Source organism: Thermobia domestica, chromosome 6 (genome assembly GCF_964235325.1).
Source record: "Thermobia domestica chromosome 6, izTheDome1.hap1.1, whole genome shotgun sequence".
NCBI classification, from domain to species: domain Eukaryota; kingdom Metazoa; phylum Arthropoda; class Insecta; order Zygentoma; family Lepismatidae; genus Thermobia; species Thermobia domestica.
In genome coordinates, this window is record NC_137459.1 from 212602944 (window position 1) to 212626631 (window position 23688).

The 23688-nt window shown below is 38.1% G+C and overlaps 1 protein-coding gene across 1 annotated transcript; it reads left to right on the plus strand.

Moving 5' to 3' along the window:
- The first annotated feature begins 625 nt into the window (after window positions 1–625).
- LOC145687442 (uncharacterized) lies at window positions 626–1390 on the plus strand. The gene has a single exon (XM_081760893.1). It carries the CDS (start codon window positions 626–628, stop codon window positions 1388–1390), a length of 765 nt encoding a protein of 254 aa, XP_081617019.1.
- Window positions 1391–23688: the final 22298 nt, after the last annotated feature.

The following is a 23688-nucleotide window of genomic DNA, read 5'->3' on the forward strand; positions in this document are numbered from 1 at the left end:
AACCTCTCAGACAACGAGTCTATATGAGAAGTGAGATCCAAACTGCGTGAGCTTCTGCCGAGAATCGAACAGGATGTCGTGCGCCGGAGAATCTTACGCTGACCGTATAGCCACGGAGGAGCTCTCATCAATTGCGAATTCTAATTAAAAAGTATTGGATTTAAATACCTTTTCCTCTATGTACTGAAAATTAATTATGAATTTTAATTAGGAAATAATGTATCGCTTTATGCAATAGAAAATATTAATTTAGCCGAAATCATGTATTGTATAGAAAGACTGAAACTAGATTGGAATGAAAATTTCTGGTGAGTCTACCAGCAAACTTCAGCAACGATTCGCGAGGACAACTCAAGAACAGGTTTTCTCTTCTGAAAACAATAAGACCAGACCAGGGAGAAGGCCGTGGAAAGGGCAAGAGACCACCTGCTGCTCGAAAACCCTTTCATCTGAGCCGTTTTTACGCGCCGTATTTACGCTCGAAGTTAAAAGCAGCCAGACTTTTCAAGCGTATAAAAATTTGGTACGTAAACGTACGCCAGGTCCCATACACTAACGTATTGACAGCTGCTAACAAGACTAACGTATGAAATTTTATGGCTACGATTGAAAAATACGTCAATGTATGGCCGGTGTCACGGATGATCAAAGCGCTGGCTTGAAGCTCCATCCTACTTCCACTGTGTTCACTGCTGAATTGGTTGCTATTCTGGAGACTCTGCGTTATATTCGTCGACGCCATCTCCGACATGTTCTCCTGTGCTCTGACTCCAGCAGCGCTTTACATAGTCTCAAGGATGTGTCAACTGTGCACCCTATAGTTCAGCAAATTCTACTCTCTTGCCATTCCTTACGATTTGCAGGTTGCGATGTCCAATTTTGTTGGGTGCCTGGCCATGCTGGTATTCCAGGGAACGAGCGTGCTGACCGTGTTGCCAAAGAAGCTGCCCTTACAGGACCTTATTATCCGTCACCGCTCCCCAGCTCTGATATTCGCCCTGTAATCAACCGTCTTCTCCTTCAGCGCTGGCAGACAAACTGGGATGAGCACCTTCAGAATAAATTGCATGCTGTCAAGCCGCGACTTGGTGTTTGGGCCACAAGTTCTCGTTCTTCAAGACTGGAAGAACGACGATTGGCACGATTACGTATCGGGCACAGCCATCTGACCCATGGCTACCTGTTACGTCGTCAGAACCCGCCTTCCTGCACCCAGTGTGGTGCATTCCTGACCATCCGCCACCTTCTTGTGGAATGTGTTCCTCTTGGTCCTGAGCGAGCTCGCCTTGGCTTACCAGCTGATCTGTCTACCTTGCTTGGAGACGATGTCCAGATGATCCAGCAGGTTTTCACCTACTTGCAGCTTTTGCACGTCTTGCGTGATCTGTGAGTGCATTTCTCACATTTCTTTTAATTAATTTATTTCTGCTTTTATCTACCGTTTGTGTTTTTTCATGGTGGTTTTATGCTTGTCATAGCATTCCCTTGCTTTTATCTTCTTTACTGCACTGTCATCTTCATTACTAATTATGGGCTGCCCCACGTGTGTGCACCTATTGCCGAGCTGCCCCGGCAGATAAGATTAACATGCTGTTGTGTACTAACCCGTCCTTGTGTTTGTGTATCGAGTTTGCACATTTCTTGAATGCTATGACATTTTAATTCATAAATGACCGAAAACCTTTTACGTACTCCAGACTTTGCTTTTACTTTATTATATCTGTGATACTATGCTTTTTTTTGTTCTTGGGTACTTCATTTTTTCTGTCAGAGAAGGGTGCAAAAGACCTCGATGTCGACGCGCCCATATAAACCCTTTCAATCAATCAATTAAGCACAAATTGTCGCAATCGTTTCTACATCCTTTGTATAGAAATATGAAGGCGAAATTTTCGTTTGTACACAATTAGGGGCGCCGCCAGAACGAAAAAAATTGGGGGCTCTCCAAATGGTAGCCCCCCACATGTCCAATTCCATCACAAATTGTCGCAATCGTTTTGTACATCGTTTGTACAGAAATGTGTAGGCGAAATTTTCGTTTTACAAAATTAGAGGCGCCGCCAGAACGAAAAAAACTGGGGGGCTGTCTAAATGGTAGCCCCCACCGTGTCCAATTCAATCACAAATTGTCGCAATCGTTTGTACATGGTTTCAACAGAAATGTGAAGGCGAAATTATCGTGTGTACACAATTAGGGGCGCCAGCAGAACGAAAACAACGTGGGGGGCTGTCTAAATGGTAGCCTCCCCACCATGTCCAATTCAATCACAAATTGTCGCAATCGTTTCCACATCGTTTGTACAGAAATGTGAATTCGAAATTTTCCTTTGTACACAATTACTGGCGCCGCCAGAATGAAAACAAAGTGGGGTCTGTCTAAATGGTAGCCCCCACCATGTCCAATTCAATCACAAATTGTCGCAATCGTTTCTACATCGCTTGAACAGAAATGTGAAAGCCAAATTTTCGTTTGTACACAATTAGGGGCGCCGCCAGAACGAAAACAAGTGGGGGCTGTCTAAGTGGTAGTCCCCAACTATGTACAAGTGAATCAGAAATTGTCGCAATCGTTTGTACATAGTTTGTACGAAAATCTGCAAGCAAATTTTTCGTTTTTAGACAATTAGGGGCGTCGCCAGAACGAAAAAAATGGAGGAGTGTCTAAATGTTAGCCCCCCACCATGTCCAATTCAATCACAAATTATCGCAATCGTTTCTACACCTTTTGTACAGAAATATGCAGGCAAAATTTTTGTTTGTACAAAATTAGGGGCGCCGCCAGAACGAAAACAAAGTGCGGGCTGTCTAAATGGTATCCCCTCCACCATGTCCAATTCAATCACAAATTGTCGCAATCGTTTCTACATAGTTTGTACAGAAATCTGCAGGCGAGATTTTCGTTTGTACACAATTAATGTCGCCGCCAGAACGGAAACAAAGTGGGGGCTGTCTAAATGGTAGCTCCTCCACCATGTCCAATTCAATCACAAATTGTCGCAATCGTTTCCACATCGTTTCTACAGAAATGTGAAGGCTAAATTTTCGTTTGTACATAATTAAGGGCGCCACCAGAACGAAAACAAAGTGGGGGTTGTCTAAGAAATAGCCCCCCCACCATGTCCAATTCAAGCACAAATCGTCGCAATCGTTTGTATATACATACTGAAGATAAAATATGAGCGCTTTTTTCTTTTCTGTGGAAACCCACGGAAGGGACAACACATCTCTAAACATTTTGCAACTGACTCCGAAAATGGCAAGGTATGTGTAGTTCACTTAAAATTACGTGCATACATAATACCTAACAATAAAATAATAGTTTTCTTTTAAGTCACCAAGAAAATTAAAATGGCAAAATCCCCTTCGAATTATTTAGCAGAGATTGTTGAATATGTCATATCAATATGTACTATTAACTTATAACTGCGTACAACAGCTGAAAAGGAATGAATCCAGAGGTTATCCTGGTGAAAAATACCCCAGAAATTCAGAATTTCCCCGGGAAAATCATGCAACAGTTTTATATTATGTAGGTTTTAGTTTTATGTATTTTACACCAAATGTAGTAAAAATATAAAAAAGTAAAATTGTTGTGTTACTCTATTTACAGTATAGTAGAATCTTAACAGATAGGGAGACGATTTGTAGCTATTATTATTATATTAGCGCATCTCCGAGATTTTACTTTATGTCCATTGTTTTTAGAAAAATGAATTACTATTTCTATGATTTTCTAAGGTTGCTAAACCCATCGATTTTTCAGAACATTTACTCCTTGCGATAGTATTCCTGGCCTGGACTAGTGACCAAGTTAAATGTGTGGTAAGAAAGATTTGGGACACTTGGTCCAATATTCGATTCGAAACGAAACACAGACTGAGTTGGGTCTTAGTCTCGTCTCGAATTATAAATCTATCTCTGTCTCGTCTCGACACATTGAGTCTCAGTCGTGTCTCGAGACAGTATTTTCCGTCTCAGTATAGGTAACATCTTTATTTAGAAAAAAAAAGATGTTTTGCCACTCGTGTTTATTAGAAAGTTTCTCCTTTGATATGAAAAAAATGAAATCTTTAAGTTTTACGTCCCACGGTTATGCCGGTTAGGCTAAAGGAGACGGTGATGATGAGTAATGAATGAAATGGTGGAATGAAGAAAGTGGGAGGAAACGGGAGAACCCCGAGAAAACCCACGCACACGGTGTTTGTCCACCACAAAGTTCACTTGGCGGGGGCTGGGATCGAACCCGGGACCCCAAGCACCAGAGGTGAACGCTCTACCACTGAGCCACCGCGGCCCCCTCCTTTGATATAATGAAGTACATCCCATACTCGTGTATTTTTTTCCCCGCAGGCTGTGTATAAGTGCTACGTGTATGGTTATCAACAGTATATAGCTATGAAGATGACAGTGCCGTAACTTGAAAGTTTTCCTATAAGGGCAAGCAGTAACATGTGGGTTCCCAGAATTTAAAATCTCAATAAAGATCTATATTACTTCTAGAGGCATCAGTTGGTGTTTAGTGGAAGTAAGGCGATAGTTAAATTTATTTAATACTTCATCTTAGTTTTTTTTTTTTTTTTTTTTTTTTTGAGATGACGATGGGGCATCAGCAGCATTAAATTATTTTCAGTTCCTTGGAAATGGCATCGTGGGGCCATTCCATTCTTTAGGAGTTAAATTGAGAGGATAATATTTAACTCAACTTAAAGATGTATTATTACTGGGGACACTAATAATTTTACTGAAATGGGCCCAGATCACATTTCAGCAGGATTTATGTGCTTATGTTTATGGGATGTGGTGAACCTATTCCATGCAACATTTATACATTCATATTAGTATTGTATCACATGGATTAGGAAAGTTTTATCTTAAAGTGGGCCCTTCTTGATTAGCGGAAAGCTTAAATAGGAGGAGGAATTGCCCCTCCTGCCGTCCATAAGTATGGCCATGGCAAAAGATAATTCTTGTCAAACTTTTGATAACTCTACTCTATTTCGACTACAAAACAAATTATTCTGAGAGACGGAAGACATACAAGGCAAAAGGTGCTTTTCAAATAGATTCCTGACCTATATTTTGAGAGGTCTTTTGAGGATAAAATTTATCAGTTATGAGTTATGAGCGAGGGGTAGTATAACTCATGTAAAGTTATTATTTTTGTATCTAATTTGGAGTCTAAGTTTGTTTTCTTTAACTTCTATCTACATTTTTCTAAAATCACCTCATTTTGTTATTTTTTAATGTATTTCGAATTCTGCCGAATGGTAAGCAAGCAATCGATATCTAACAGGTTGACTGCCATGAGCATTATATGTGGTGCTCACCTTATTTTTCTGTGGAGCCATGAGCACCATATATGATGCTCAAGCTCGATATCACAAATTACTAACGTATTCAGGTTCTTGAGCATCATATACGATGCTCATTGTCACAAATTACTGTGAGACCATGAGCATGACATATGGTGCTCCCTCCCGTTGGTAGATTTTCGGGAGAAGCAAAATATCACGACAAAAATGTGACATGACTATCCATAATTGAGCCAAAAGTAAGAAGAAATTTATGGCCTCCTGGGAACAGTACCCTGAGATCACCTTGGCAGTCAACTTGCTAATGGAGTTCTTATGATACCGCTAAGGTATCTTCAAAATCAAACTATGACTTTTAAACATTTTGAATATGTTTGCAGCTCTGAAAGGAAGAACTTATTGAAGCATGCTTATAGGGTTTGTTCCTCTTGTTTGGTATAAGAGATCCTTTTTCTTTCCTGCAACCCATATTTGTACACTTTCTCAATAAAACTATATTTGTTCAACATGGAAATGATTGATATAGCACAAAAATTTGATTTTACACTTTATCTGTACTCTTTCTCTTATAAGAGGCCGCGGTGGTTCAGTTGCAGAGCGTTCACTTCTAGTGCATGGGGTCCGTGGTTCGATTTTCGCTCACGCCAAGTGAACTTTGTGGTGGACAAACACTGTGTACCTGGGTTTTCTCGGGTTTCTCCCGTTTCCTCCCGCTTTTTTCAATCCACCATTTCATTCATTTCTCACCATCATCATCGTCTCCTTTAGCCTAGCCGGTATAACCGTTTGAGGTAAAACTGAAAGCTTTAATTTCATTTTTTTTTTTCTTTATTATTATTATTATTATTATTATTATTATTATTATTATTATTATTATTATTATTATTATTATTATTATTATTATTATTATTATTATTATTATTTGCTTGTTTGCTCGAAAGCAGTGCTCCCAGAGTTACACTGACATCCTTTCGGTGTAGCACCGAGTCTACAGGAGATGCAGACCAACAGTCTAAGGTAGGATCTAAACCATCATAATGCCTTCAACCTCTTCCACCAAAAATCGTCCCGGAACCACGTCCATCAAAGGAGCGGGCTCTAGGTTTTTTGACCAGCAGGAAGAGCATAGGCGTTGCTAAAGAGGAACTACTCCCGACAAGCAACTGCTCATTACTCCAAAGAAGAAGAGCTATTATTATTATTATTATTATTATTATTATTATTATTATTATTATTATTATTATTATTATTATTATTATTATTATTAAAATTTGATTAATAATAATAATAATAATGTACAGGTGTCATAAAGGTTAGTGGTAGCCCAAGCCATCAAACCAGTATAAGGCACTGTTATATATTAGGTTCCCTAATTCATAATCCTTTGTTCAGACGCGCTATTCCGTTTGACTTAGTCAAGCTTAGACAGTACTGAATGAGCAGAGTGGTAAATAATTTGTGCTCTACTGCTAAATCATTTGTAAAACTAGTTTACGTATGACGTCGAGTTTGAATTATTTCATTTTTTAAAAGAAAATACACGTTAGGGCTACTCAACAAAGTAAAAAAAAAAGTTCATAAAACAAAGTAGGTTTCTGTAGTACAATATTTTTATTTTCCCAATTAATATTGAAACCCCAAAAGGTAGTAGATTTCTACCACTTCCGATTTTAGTAGAGAGATTAGAATACAGACGAAATATATATTTTTGGGACGCTTAACTGATTGCAGAAAACAGTTTCTTGTTATCTATTATAGATTTATTCTATAACTCTCAACGTCAAAACAGGAAGTTTAATTTTCGACCACTTCCGGTTTGAATAGAGGCCTACGACAGAAGATGGCAGCTATTTTTAGAACGCTGAATAGAATGCAAAGAACTGCTTCTCACTGTTACTATTCCTGTTCTATGGATATGACTATTGAAACCGGAAGTGGTTCATTCCTACGACTTCCGGTTTCAATTGAAGATCAATAGAGGACATGAAACGTATTCCTGCAGTTGCGTAGCGAGAAACTCATCAAGGGGGCGCTCACACACAAGCATTTCATATATTTGTATACAGGCATGAGCGCCGATCCTGGGGGACCAAGGTGACCCGGGACCCCTGTGGGCCCCCTTATTGTATTTAAGAAGATATAATATTTTAAATAATTTTAAAATCCTCATATATGCCTTCTCCATCTAAATGAGGCCCCCCATTTTACAGAGAAATCGGCGCCCTTGTATACAGGCGCGGATCCGAGGGAAGGCTATAGGAACCATAGATGTTCATTTTACTTCGATCTCACTCACCCTCGCCCTCGCAGTAGCAGTTGGCCCTCGCCCTCGCGAATGAAATTGTCCATCGCCCTCGCGCGCCCTCATCCTCGCTGTCGAAACTTGTCCTCGCCCTCGCGCACCCTCGCCCTCGCCGTAGAAGCTTGTCCTCGCCCTCACGATAGGAGTTGTCCATTATCCTCGCTCGCCCTCGCCTTCGTGCTCAAAACTTTTCCTCGCCCTCGCGCACCCTCGCCCTCATGTCATTGAGGGCGAGGGTAATTGAGGGTGAGGAGGCCTCGAGAGGGCCTCCTTCGTGAGGATCAGAGCATCAATTATTCAACCTATTTGTTGAATTATTTCCTTATCGTCAGTGGCGGATCCAGGGGGGGGGGCGATCGGGGCGATCGCTCCCCCCCAGAAGAGGAAACTTCTTTATTTTATATATACAAATAAAACGCATTTCAGAGTTTGGAGCTCTTAAACGTAGCTCTAAGTAGCAGTATTACAACCCACCACCCCCACCAGAAGTCCGTCCTGGATCCGCCCTTGCTTAACATACGTCCTAAAGAAAGGAAACTAAACATATCATCGTATAACTCACTGTGGAACACCTAAAATGGAACAACTGTTACAATGGAGATCTCGGTCGATAGTGACGTTTACATCATTTATCAACAGTATCCAATGCCTTTACTTCAAAATGTTCCGTGATGCAAGCATAAGTATTCAGCCACACAAGGGCGGCTCTCATGAGGGTGAGGGTGAAATCAAGGTTTGATGAGTGGCGGTAGAGTGACTGCCGCGGACTATCTGTCAGAATTTGACAGTCAACACGTTGGCCATCCCTGATGTATGTAGCGTAACTGAGGAATTTGAGCAAATTCAAAGGGAAAGATCTAAAGAGCTTAATTTTGAAACTCCGTCAGCAAACAAATAAAATACTTCAGAACACTATTGTTGAATTATCACTCGGAAATATATACCCACTCTAACCTATAACATGAATGACTTCATTGATTTGAATGTGAATCTAAGTTAATTGGTATTTTAAAATACAAACTGAAATGTGTCAATGTACTTGTAAGGTTAATTTCGATGCTCAAATATTGTTAATATTCACCACTAATAGAGATACATTTGTCCTACCTTAACAATGTTAACATTTTTTTTTTTTTTTAATAATTGCCATAAATATGAAACTTTGTCTTAAGAAACTACCCTAGGGGCCAATTTGTGCACTTTATCACTTTGGTCTTGGTTCATTTTTGGCAGCTATCATTGTTGGAAAGTTTATTTTCAGTAATTCCCACAATTATGAAATGATATCTTTCAAACGTTGTCTCAAGGATTCCTTACACTACAAATACGTAAAGGCAAATGAAAAATGAAATCTTTAGTTTAAGATCCCACGATTATGCAAGCTAAATGCTAAAGGAGACAGAAGTGAATGATGAAAGAAATAGTTGAATGAGAATGTGGTAGGAAACTGGAGAATCCCCAGAAAACCCACGAACACGATGTCCTCCACCACGAACTTACTTGGACGGGAATCGAACATGCGACCCTTCGAACAAAGGTAATTTCTCTATCGCTGAGCCACCGTTCCTCCCTAAATGGCACGCTCAGAGCTTAGCGCCTCCAGGGGTCTTGGAAAGATTATCGAGCCTAAAATGATTTAGCACTGACTTTTATAAATCCACCAATTCAACAATTAATAATGTCGTGCAAACTTTAATACGTGCAAAGAGTTATGTAACTGCTAAAGGAGATGGATGAAATTGCAAGTGAATGATGATGAAAGAAATGGTGGAACGGGAAAGTAAGAGAACATACCTTTATTTTCTTTAGCACAAATAATTAAATGTGTAGATTAATTGATTTCCAGAAATTTTATTATAATTAGCAATTAAAAACTGAAAGGGCGATCACGAACTTTTCTTGCCCAGGACCTCGCAACAATTTGTTACACGCTGCCATACATCATTAAAACAGGAGTAGAGTGACTGAATTATTTTGGTCTGTGGTTGAAAAGTAATAATGCAAAACAGACAGTTATTGACTTGAAGAGATAGGATAGTTTAAAAATTCTGACTGGGGAATAAAATCTTCATTTTTACGTCCTACGATTATCGCAGTCTTGTAGCCAACCTGGAACGAAAGAGATTCAGCCCACTGAAGATTCTTTGCGAATATCATTTCAATGTGAATTTCGAACAAAGATCTAAGCTTACATTCATGTTTACGTTACGTCAAACAACTAACATATAAGGTGGAAATTATTCAACTTTTTTCATAAGATGTAATCCAGCTGACTAATTAAAATTTTATAAGCTTTATATGTTATATGTTGATTGATTAAATGTTGCACCTGATAATAAGTAGTCCTTACTGCTTGTTATATAATATTAGCGTGTGTAATGGTTGTATGGGGGAGAGGAGTATTTAAACGCTAATATTCTAAAGTGAAATATTTACATAAAAATTAGGATAATTAAACATTTTCAATAACTCCCTCTTAGACTTCGACTCTGGTTATAGGTCGATTACCGGTGATTACTGAAAGTTAATGATATTGAAATATACAAAGGAAGTTAGTATAGTGTCTAGCAAGCATGTCTGCTTTGCAGCAAGTCTCAGGTTCGATTCCCTTGAGTGAAGTTTGAACGCATTATGGTGGTTCGGATCCTACCATAAACTATAGATTCACGTACCATTTAGCATCGGCATCGGTGATGAATTATAAAGGGACATTAACTCTAATACGTCAAAATACTGACAGATCGACTGATTCCCAGATATTCATAAGTAAAACTTATATTTTCCAAAACAGCAAATTACGTCAGTAGAGTGCTATTTTTTTCTAAATATAGATCATGAACGGTTTGAAATTATGTTTATTCTGTTGTGTGAGAACGTTTCTCTATAGTTAGAATTGAGGACATCTTCAAAAGTTCCCCTTCGGGAGGATGAACACTAAGAATCATGAAATTATAGGTGTAACCTGAATGCAGTTTTACCCACTTATCTCAATAGTAATCTATGTAAATGTAAGGTCACTTGACAGGTCCAAATGTAAGGTCACTTGACCAAAGGCTTAGAGAATTTCCCCACAACCTCCACGATGCGGGGTCACCAACTCCAGGGATGTAAAATATATAGAAAATGTTTAGAAAGTAGAGGCGAATAACTAGGGGCTGCAGCGGGCAGGGGCTGTGTTGCAATAATAGACTATCAAAAACTTCCTGCTCAAGTCCTAAAATTTCACACGGCGTACACCATAGTCTTAAAATTTTCACAGAGTATACGCTAGTCTTAAAAATTTCACAGGTTATATATGCTAGTTTTGAATATAGTACTACACGCCTTGAAGCAGAAAGTATGCGCAAATGACTAAGATTGAGCAATACACCTTCGTATACTCTCGACTACACCCCTGAATATACGCTTTTATTTTCTTAGTTTGCTTACATCCGTGTGACGGGAGGAACGCGACCACCCAAGCCCCTCGTTAAGACGCCCATGATTAGATTAACCATAGCCGAATACTTCAGGTAGTTTTGCTTCTTTATTTCTAAGTTTTCCTATGCTTTGCTGACTAAATATCAGTTGTCAGGGAGCTTTAAAACTTGCGATATAGAACCAAATCATTCTATTTTAATATCCTATTTAGCGAAAAAAAAAATAATTATAAAAACGTCGATAATGAAGGGTAACAGATCACAGAAAGAAGCCTACTGGACGCCCAAAATAGTCTCCCTTTTCAAGACTGTGCGCTGCATATTCTTACACTATATTAAAAACGCTTTCAAAGATACCAATCTTTAAAAATAAATAAATAAATAAATAAAATAAAATAAAAAAATAAACCTTTAGTTTAACATCCAACGGTTATGCCATCGATAGCTAAAGGAGACTTATGGAATTGCAAGTGAATGATGATGAAAGAATAGGTGGAATGAGAAAACTGGAGGAAACGGGAAAATCCCGAGAAAACCCAAGTTATACGCTATCGTCCTCCACGAACTCACTTGGCCTGGGATCGAACGAGTGACACCTGAAACCAGAGATTGGCTGTAGCACTGAGCTAACGTGCTCCCGTCCAATAATACCAATCGTGTTAATCGTTTAATTGCAATAAATATTTTCGTTTTTAGTTTTCAGTATTGACTTAATAGTTTTGTAACTGGGTACTTGGAAAACGGATAGGATTTCAATTAAAAACAGTTTGTGGGCTGGCTAGTTGCGATCTACACTTAACGTAATTATCTTAGAATGATATTTTATTTACAAAATTGACAATTCAATTAAACCATTAACAGTAGTGATTTATAAGATAAATCTAATTTAAGATCAATTAAAATTATTGATCAACTAATTACTGACTTTGATGAAGTGGATTACACTAAGTGTTATCAATTTACGGTGTCTACATTTAATTCATTTAAAAAGTTAGTTATTGAATTCTATATGTCTTTCTCTCTGTCTCTGTCTGTGTGTGTGTGTGTTTGTGTCAGGGGCGGATCCAGGATCGACTTCTGGGGCGGGGGGGGTTGTCATACTGCTACTTTTAAGGGCTCTAAACTCTGGAATGGGTTTTATTCATATATGTAAAATAAGAAAGTTTCCTCTTCTGCGGGGGGACTGCCCCGATCGCCCCTGGTGTGTGTGTTATTTGCGAATTTTTCAATTTTGAGCCCCCCATTCGATGGAGCATCAAAAAATATCTAAAAGAAGTGAGGCATTTTTAGCGTCACTTTAATACCAATACTAGTTATTGATCGAAAAATTATTGCGTCATTAGTTATTTCAATTTAAACTTTTAAATAATTTAAATAACTACATATTTTTAATATTTTTCATTTAATTAATTGCCTACAATTTGTATGATATTTTTCTAATTACTTTATTACGATTATAATTTATATTAATATAATTATATATATTGTATTATCTATTGAATTTAATCAAATACATTTAATATACAATTTCATATAAATTTCGAAAAAAAATAATTCAAATTTGTTCTGGCAATGCTATTCGAGCATTCTCAACTGGTTTAATATTAAGATCTATTTCTAAATAGATAAACCCAATCTGTCAGCCTGTTTGTAAAATTTTCCGTTGTATGCCGTGTTGGTGCCATCCAATTAATAACTCATTGGCTGCACTTCTCAGAATAGAACGGGATGAGATAGAAATTGAAAAGACCACAATGGTAAACTGGTAGGACTAGGAAAAAAAAAATCATAGTCAGAATTGAACGCGAGACCTCTTCGAAGGTTTACTCTGTTATGTATGACAGCTTCACATAGCTAAATATAACCCTTCTTTTCCTTCATTGCTTTGTGGTTTATGATCAACGTATCTGTTTTCATCCAACAAAATAAGAACGAGCTTTCCTATCAAATGAATATCTAATTGTTGAAATTTCTGTATTCAAACAAGCATCACATGATTTTACGCTTGGACGCACTTTTAAACGAAGCACTTGTATTCACAGAATTCTTTGGTCTTGCCAAATTCTAGGAATTGAATTCTCCTCAAAGTGACACATTTGGTAGTCTCAGTCTCACTATTGAAGAATGAATTGCAGAGATGTGAATCAGATCGCTAAAAATATTTCCGACAAAGGCATAAATCTCGGCAAATCCCTGCTAGCTACTATTAAGATATTTCTACCTGAGATGGGAAGCGACACAAACAAGTACCTCTGAACTCAAACGAGTCATTGGAAAATTCCACGAACAAAGAATAGTGTGACACCCAACAGTTTTAATTCTTACTCTTTGAAAAAAAAAAAATCTGTTCACCTGTTAGTTACATTCTTTTCCTTCTAAACACAGAACATTTTTAAATATATATATATTAAATTACACAATATATATATATATATATATATATATATATATATATATATATATATATATATATATATATAGAGAGAGAGAGAGAGAGAGAGAGAGAGAGAGAGAGAGAGAGAGAGAGAGAGAGCATATAAGTTTTGGTTTTGGGTGGGAGAACAGAAAGAAACATACAAAGAAATCGCAAAGAGATACCAACCGGATGTTAATGGAGGTATCATATCACATATCACTTATAATATATACTTTTACAACAGAAGCTGGAAACGTAAAGAAATAAACTTTCCAGCTCAAATCAACTTTAGAACTTATTGCTTGTTTCCAGAAACAATACAAACTATTCATTCATTCATTTGAATTCTAGGTAGAGACCATACGCTCCCTTATTTACGTCCATCGATGTGCTTGTATTGCAACATGATGTGTGTACTTGACAAGCCAAAAGTAACAGAGCTACTTAACAGTCTGATCGTCACTTGGCCGAGGGCCCCGCAAGCATAATATATTACTTATAGAATATATTATAATGTATTATTTGCAAAATTTAGTCCTAGGGGCCACACTGGTTTCTACAGGGTCTATTAGGCTGCTAAGACGACACTGTCGAATGGATTGGATAACACACTAGCGCGGGGCTAGATTGGGAGAAATCGGTCCAATTCCGGGCCTGATCATTATTTACAATTATCGTGCGGGGTCATATTACGACCTTTGGAAAGTTTTCTAATAGTTTGAAGCAACAAAAAATCTTTTAATTTTTACGTGCTACTTCTCTCACAAGCCGACTCCAATTAAAAATACAATGTAAAAAAAAATCTACGTTTCCTTCTCTCTTAATCACATTCTTCTGCAGTAACAGACCACTGTAGTATTTCTTCATATATAAAGGTAAGTGCTCGGGAGGTACTGTCAAAATTTCTCAAAAAGCGTTCAATCTTACGAGTGCCTTGGTTAGCACTCTCCCTTTAGATGGGCCGGATGGAGACCAAAGTTAATTATATAAACTGAAATACGTATATTTTGAAAGAGACCATTGATATTGCAGTACCCTCTGAAGTACCATTATTTCTTTGTGTTACATTCAAACCGATACGAAGGGGTTAGAGAAAGTTCCTTTTTACCTCTTGGTTTGCTTTTAGTTTCCGCAGAAATAGCTGTTTTTTTGTAAAATGGTTTTAACCAACACGTGTAATCACTGATATCAGATCCTGTTACTTCCTTTACCAAACGTTTAACACCTTGGAGAAACGTTTAGCAGTTGTGATTATAAGTTCTGTAATTTCATGAATGTTGAATACCTGTGAAGTCTTCTTAAATTTCTAATTATAACTCCAAAGGTTCGATCTCATGATATAAAGCTGTCTTAAAAAAAAAATATATATATATATGCGTAATGTTTGATGTCTGTTACGTCCAGGATAATTGTCTGCTGATAGACAAGCATCCCAGAAGAGGTAAATATGTTCAGTATTTGGGCTATGATGCAGTGCCGGCGGTTGGACGTTAAAAGTAGGGGGGCAAGACATGATCTCAATATTTGTAAATCAATGTTAGTTTTCCCGGTTACTTTTTCTTGACGAAATGTTGTATAACTATTAGGATACTGTCTTTTCCAGTTAAAATACCATATATCGTGTTTCATATTTTATTAAGTAAATTTACAAGAGCAACGCAAAGTAGATACTAGCGCTTTGGACTCTTAAACAACGAAGGTGTAAGAAGAGGCTTGATTCCTTGCTCATGAATATCTTATAATTCTGTCTGGAAATTTGTATGATCAGATTAGGGGCCTATTAATTAAAAAATTTGCAAAACAAATAAACAGAAAGAATAATATTAATCGAATAGTAATGAAAAAATGAGGCTTGTTTTGCAAAAGTTATATTGAAACTGGGAATTAATGAACAATTTATATTTTTTAGTTCCACGCATGCTATTATATGTTATTACTCTTAGAAAGACGGTAAATACTACAAGCATATGCTGCGACATTTAAAGAAATACTTTTGCAGCTTCCCGAAACATGTTTATTGCCATTAGGTGCAGTTTTCACTTTCTTGGAATATATCAAAACTCAACAATATTTAAGGGGGCGCGGTGGCTCAGTAATTCACCTCCGGTGCTTGGGGTCCCTGGTTCGATCCCAGCTCGCGCCGTGTGGACTTTGTGGTGGACAAACGCCGTGCTCGTGGTTTTCTCGGGGTTCTCCCGTTTACTCCCACTTTATTCATTCCACCATTTCACTCATTTCTTATTATCACCGTCTCCTTTAGCCTAACCGACATAACCCTGGGACGTTAAACTTAAAGATTTCATTTCATTTTATTTCAACAATACTTAGAATCACTCCACACTCCAGTTATCCCAAATAATCCTAAAACTTAGAATTATGTTGAATTCACTAAATTTAATTGTATATACAAAATTGTATATGTACACCCCTGAACTCGTATATTACACTGCAAAACAATGCCGCAACTTTGACGTGGGAGACCCGGGTTCGATTCCTGGTGGGAGCTCATGTGGTTCGTATTCTACGTTAATCGGTAGGTTCACTTCTCATATAGTCTCACTGCTGAAGGGATATTTAAAAAATCAAATCAAATATTCCTTAATATTAGAAAGAAGAAAAGACATTTCAGGAACTGTCGATTTTTGCGCAATTACAGAATAAGTTGTGAAGAGTGTTTCTTCCAGACATGTTTTTTTTGGGGGGGTACTGCCCCCGAAGCTCTGAGAGCCTCCCCCCGAAAGAGACCAAAATAATACGTCTATAATATAATAATGAATAGAATAGTACCTGCAGTGCCGCCCCGGGATACTAAGTGTGCCCCCCCCCAGAACATTGTTTCTGAAAGAAACACTGCTTATAAAGGACTTCTTTTTCTGCGAAATGTTATCTCAATTAGTTCCAAAGCGGGTGACTAATATATCGAGCCTTTGTAAGAAGAAATGAATATGAAAGTACACTCGGATAGGTTAATTTTTGAGCCATTTTTCGTGGCAATTAAAACGCAACTCCTGTAGCTTTCTTAACTGCACGGGAAGACAACTAATACGTACTCACGGAACGGCAAATATTTTATGGCACCATTTTCATTATATGAACCTTAATACATACAAAAACTTCATATTTCTAAATGAAACTATATAGCGACATTAATGGGTCATTTCAAAAGAGTAGGGGGGTAACTGTCCCCCTTTGCCCCCCTAATCGCCGCCCATGCTATGATGTGTGGCACATTTGTGCGAAATTAATAATAATATGATTAAACTGTTTACCCACAACAAAATCCTGCTCGTTTTGCTGAAGTGGCTTTTCCTAAGTTTTATATGTTTCATATATCCTACAGTTTTTTTCAGGCTTTTTTTTTTAATTTGTCCAAATTTATATTTCTCCTTTTACCACACAACCGTTCAATACTTGCACTATAATATTTACAATCAGTATATCATCCTGTAACGTATTTTATTCCTAATAAAAATCATTGAACAACACAACATACAAACCCTATCTCACTGGCTTGCACGCGAACCTTTGGTGCATGGGGTCCTGGGGACAATTCCGAGTGGGAGAACATTGAACGACAGTGGATCGAATTCCGCGTTAAACCTATAGGTCCACTTCTCATATAGCCTCGCCGACGAAAGAGGACGCTAAACGGCAATCAGTCAACAGTTGCAAATTTCCGCTGCATAAACAACTTACGTCTTGTGGAACTGATTAAATTTATTTTGTTAAAGCAGCTCTTTTAACAAAATTTCAGTATTAACGTGTCAGATATTTCTATTTAAGGACAAAAAAAAAAAAACATATTATTTATTTTGTAGCTAATTAATACCTCTACCCACGTAGATTATAAAAGCAGAAACAATGAAAATCGATACAATAGTGACTGACATTATTTTAACAAATATCGATTCAGATAATAGTTTGGGCTGTCAAAAAACTATGAAAAGTTAAAAATTCCGATTAATTGTAACAACTTCATCAGTGGTGGACATTGGAGGAGGATGTATGCTATTAATCAGCCCATTTCATGGGCATCCAAACTCACGAGCCCAACGCTCGCTAGCTCGGCATTCGCGCTCAACCGTTCTCGGGTTCAATAATTAAGCGCTACCCCGAGCGCCAATGAAATCAGTCAGCGCGAGTCCAACTGAGGGAAGTGAGCCCGAGCACGATTCCCAAAGGAATAAATGAGGAGAGCCAGTTGAAAAAAATGAGCCCGAGTCCGAGAGAGTCCAGAGCAAAATGGCCATCTATGAACCAAAGTCATTCCATTAAGTCTTTTTCCATCTGATCTACTGCATTCTGATGGTTCTCTCATTGATTGTGTTTGTTCAGATATCAGCGCTCTTGTCATTTACTGCTGAATGATGTGAGTGACTGTCTGTCTGTCTACCAACACACTTTAAACATGACAGTGTAGTAGACGCTTCATATCTAAAACGTCCCCAGCACAGGGAGGGCAACAATGAGACACACTTACTTCTTAATGTAGCGCTATTTCTACCCGGAAACTTTCATGGGAAAAATCAAATATTATTCTTATTTGAATTATTATTTTTAATTATTATGTACGTACACACGAGAAATTGTCTACTGCAATTAATTGAAAGGAAAAATACGATTAATGTATAACCTTGCTATGACACTAACTTTTCATCTAGGGACATGGTAGATGATATTTTAAATTTTGCCTCTCTCCAAAAGAGGTCAAACAGCAAACTCCAAAACAGTTGCTTTTATGGAAGCTTGTCCTCCTCCCTCGCGTACACTCGTTCTCCTGAAGGAAGTTGTCTCTAGCCATCGTGCACCCTCACTCCCGCAGTAACACTTGGCCTTCACCCTCGTTCACCCTCGCCCTCTTCCTCGAAGCTTTTCCTCGTCCTCGCGCACCCTCACCCCCGCCATCGAAGCTTGTCCTCGCCCTCGCGCATCCTCACCCTCACTGCCGAAACTTGTCCTCGCCCTCGCGCACCCTCGCCCTCTTCATCGAAGATTTTCCTCGCCCTCGCGCACCCTCACCCTCGCCATCGAAGCTTGTCCCCCCCTCGCGCACCATCGCCCTCGCTGCCGAAACTTGTCCTTGCCCTCGCGCACCCTCGCCCTCTTCGTCGAAGCTTTTCCTCGTCCTCGCGCACCCTCACCCTCGCCCTCGCGCACCCTCGCCCTCTACGTCGAAGCTTTTCCTCGCCCTCGCGCACCCTCACCCTCGCCATCGAAGCTTGTCCTTGCCCTCGCGCACCCTCGCCTTCGCGGCCAAAACTTGTCCTCGCCCTCGCGCACCCTCACCCTCGCCATCGAAGCTTGTCCTCGCCCTCGCGCACCCTCGCCCTCGCGGCCAAAACTTGTCCTCGCCTTCGCGCTCCCTCGCCCTCGCGTCACTGCGGGCGAGGGAACTTGAGGGTGAGGATGCCCTCGAGAGGGCCACCCTCGCGAGGGTGAACATCTCTGATAGGAAGTATAGTCCCGCCTTGACGATCAGGTATACACTGGTTAAAATGGGCTTCAATTCTGCTTTACACTGGATAAAGCTGCAAGCTATGGTTTAGCCCCTCCCTTGTTCATATCCTGGAACCGCCACTGTCTCTCTCTCTCTCTCTCTCTCTCTCTCTCTCTCTCTCTCTCTCTCTATATATATATATATATATATATATATATATATATATATATATATATATATATATATATATATATATATATATATATATATATATATAGGGTCGGATTTAGGGGCTGCAAAGGTGCACTTCCCCCCTTCGTTGTAAATATACACTATCTGAAATGAGAAGCGAGCAGTGAAAATAACAACACATTCCGAAACTTTTTGCCATCATGTTTCTGTTTGGGGATTAAAAGAAAGCAGAGCTTTGCAAAAGCATGATTTTCTGAAGGTTGAAGGAAAAGAATTCACCAAGCAAAATAATATAACTTTCGTCAAGTAAGTAAGAAAACATAAGGCAAGGGGAGAGAAGGAATTTTTTGTCCTGCATTCCCTGTTTAAAATATTTCGGCCAGTAGTTACTGAAAAAGAAGATACAACGTACAAGGCAAGTCGAGCCGACACTGTCGGCAACCGAGCCCAGAGATAATGTATAGTGATCTTTATTCCTTAAGCGATACTTGGAAACCAAATTTGATTTAAATCTGACCAATAGTTACCGAGAAATAAAGTATCACATACAAACAGAGCCGAACCGAGCCTATCCTTTACCGAGTCGGCCACCAAGTATATATATGTTTATTCTTTGGACAATGGGCTATCTGCGCACCAAATTTCGATTATATTTGGCCAGTAGTTACGGAGAAATAAAATAGAACATGCAAGGAAAGCCGAGCCGAGCCTGTCGCCGACCAAGCTCGGCCATCACATGTAGTAATCTTTATTCCTTAGATGATTGGGTACTTGTACATCTAATTTGGTTTAAATTTAGCTGGTAGTTACCGAGGAATAAAGTACTACATACACACATACTTAATTACATCTGCAGTAAAACTACAAGCCCCCTTAAGTTTACTAAGTAAACTAAAAAGAAAAATTCTAACGTTACAAATGGAACATACTTCATGTAAGCAGAATCCACTTTCAACATTACGACACTAATGGGGAGAGCTTGAGCCGGGTGAGCCCCCCTGACTACGTCACTGCATTTTTGAGACACTTGAGAGCTATTCGATTGGAGCAAACTGCTTTTATCTATCTTTTACCGCTCTTGCTCTATGTAGACCAATATTTATTGAAACGAAAAATTATAGTTGAATGAACCACTTCCGGTTTTAGTAGAGAGTTATAATAGAGATTAAATATGTTCCTACGAAACAGAAACCCGAATCTTAATACGTATTACGTTTTTCGATCTATGATGATCAATGATCAAACCGGAAATGGTTTATTTAAACCACTTTCGGTTTGAGAAGACTATTTTAATAACAAACTCACTTCCTAATTCTTGACTCTTTGTATTTTTAAAAAAAATTGGTGATAACCCATGAAATACTTTATTTATTTATTTATTTACTTTTTGTCACACACGGACACACGCGAAATATATAATGGAGTTTTGATAAACCAAACTCTAGTTATTCAAAAAAAAAAAAAAAAGAAAAAAAAAACTTACAACGAAAACTTGATTTTTCCCAACCCTGCACATAATTAATCCGTTCTAACCACAGAAACATCATACTATGAGTGTTTTGTGATAAATATTATAAAATGAAAAGAAATCTATCCTTCCAGAGAACAAAAGAAATAAGCAAATATATAAGAAACATTTAGACATTTTTTTGGTTGTACATTTGTGAGTGGAAGAGATTAAAGCTACTGCTTCGAAGGAGAATCCATCCATTTCAAGTAACAAAAAATGTAGAAAAGCAATTGGAAAGACATTCCATACTGAGGTTTCAAAGATCATTATCTTTATTCTACGAAATATTTTGTTGACACGTGAATCAAACCAACTTCCGCCGAAAATGCAAATTCAGATACTTGCCGTCGTAAAGTTGTGGGAGTAGAGAAGTGGGGGTGGGAGTGGGAAGGGAGACTGCTCGAGGCGTAAATGATTATGAAACTGGAGGGGTAGACACGGGTTTCACGTTTCAAATTGTTATAATACATCCCTCCTCAGCATTTGTTCTTCAATGAATGTCATCCATAGTAATTCATGAGGTTTGCAAGTGATCTTTTGACTCTTTACCTGCAGTATCAATACGGAAGAATGCATTACAATTAATCCAAGTAATTAGGTGCAAAATTGTGACAGTCATCTGAATTGTACTACTCTTTGGCAACAAAATTACCATCTTTGTACAAAATTACAAGTTCCTAAATGCAGTATTTTCTAAGATATTTATGAATTAAATTTTACATGTTATGAAGATTCTGAAGCCTCTGATGATGGGAAGACATCCTCCTAAGCAGTAGGTCATGTCTGACAGTGGCGTAGCCAGGGAGGATCACCCGGCTCAAGCCCCCCCTCTCATTAGTGTTGCGATGTTGAAAGTGGATTCCGCTTACATATAGTATGTTCTATTTTTGATCCTGATATTAGGACTTTTCTTTTTAGTTTCTGGCGTAAGCCGACCGGATGTTGTACCACTAAATGTCAAGCACTTCATATTGAACCAAATAGAAAGTTGTGCAGGGTCCCGTGTGTATATGCAATCTTTTATGTGTTATCGTTGATGAAATATTCTCTGAACTTATATGCATACAGACACACAGATATCAATACGGAAATCGTAGGTCTTCACACAACTCTGGCCGTATCTGGATCTACATTAGGCATTTTGACAGTAATACAAAACTTCCTTATTATAGTATAACATGGGAGTAATAACAATCACTCATGGAAATGTAATAAGATTATGACACCTATGTTGTAAGGAGTTTTCCAGTTAGAAATTGTTTTATTTGTCAACATCAAAAACGTAAGCGTAACTGATATTAATCTGCAATGTCTATTCGCAAAGTGCCTGGAGGGAATGAACATGTAATACTTTCCAAATGGTGCAAGCTACGGTAAAATACATTACACCAGTGGATGTAAACGTAACACTTGCACGTGTCCGATGTAACACTTGCACCTATTTCCATTTGAAAAAACCGAAAGTAAAATCTAATATGGCGGATCTAAGATGGCGGTCGGGGTGGGTAACATGTTTCAGAAGCAGTACTTGATCCAATTTGTTTTGCATATGCCCATATTCATGTCCAGTGAGTAATATCTAAAGAAACTAAAAGAAATTTTGTGTCCGAGCGTTATGGTAGTGTATGATAGAATTCCGGATATATGAAGGCCCATAAATATGCCAATTACCGGCATGGGCAGCTAAATTTAGTACAATACACATTAGACAGCAGAGAACTTTGTATTTAAATCAATTTTACACGAATCTCGAGGGGACACTTCGCGAATGTACTCCCATGCGCAAAAAAAAAAAAAAAAAAAAAAAAATTGCGCGTATACTGTAACTCAAGATTTTTCTCAATTATTTCATTGTCCTTATGTTTATGGGTAAAATTCAGTTATTAGTACGTGGAGATAATAGAAAGCAATCCATCTAAGGAGATATTTCCAAAAAATATAATAAAATAATAAAAATATAAGCAAAAAACAAAATTATGTTCGGTTTTGTGTATACTGGCAATAATGTTTTCGAGGGAATTTTTGGAGCAGCACAGCACGATTGTAGAGGGAATTACAGAATTGGTAACAGAACAGGGGGAGAATTGAATCAAGGAACAGGAAATTGGAGCAAAATATTGCATTTATTGGCTTAAATCTAGAGTGTAAATTGTCTGCCAAATATAAATTAGCTTCTGTAACCAAGATGTTTAACGGAAATATATAAACAAAGAGAAAAACTGTTGTCTTAAGTTTGGAAGTGACATGCTCTATAGCCATGAGCCTTTATTTCTTAAGAAAAAGATAGGCAACGAAAGAAAGTTTGTGTGGTGAAGTGGGTAGAGTGACGGATTAGTAATTATTATACTGTTCTGACCCCAGATCGAATCTCATCCGATCCTGTTCATTTTTTTTACGAAACATTATAGAAGTGTATAATTTGTATGTTAATAAAAACTGAAACAATACAATAAAGAAATAACTTTTTGTTTCCGCTGATGACGTATTTATTTAGAATTAGTGTACTATTAGTAATAGCCATTGCTTTCAGTTTTTGCTGTTATATAGCTTCTTTTATCATCCTCTTTTCTTGAAAAAAAAAAAAAACAAATTTGTCTCCAATAAAGTATGAAAAATATATATAGATAGAAACAGACATCTTAGTATCAAACGTGATTTATCGTGATGAAATAAACAACTTTCCCGTTATTAAAAAAGAAAACTATAGAAAATCATTGAATTTGGTCTTTAGGTTTTTAGCATGCTATATATATTCTTTATAAGACTATACTTTATAAGGCAAGATGTGCGATCATACCCACAAATTTAGCTAGCGGGTGAAAGATGTTTCCACAAATATTTTACAGGTCTAGGTGCATGAAACACCAATACGCCATGGTCTTGACCTATTTCACATTATTATCCGACATATCATAGCAGGTAAAAAGCAGCATCAATCGGCAAGAAAAACTGCAAATTGTGGTCTTAGTCTGTTTTTGATGCTCCGGACTCGATCGCTTAGCATGCCCGTCTATACCTTGACTCATACGTCTATCATTCAGTGCAGGCACATATCCAGCTTTACTTTTCGGAGTGGGCCCGACACGAAAGCTCGTAAGCA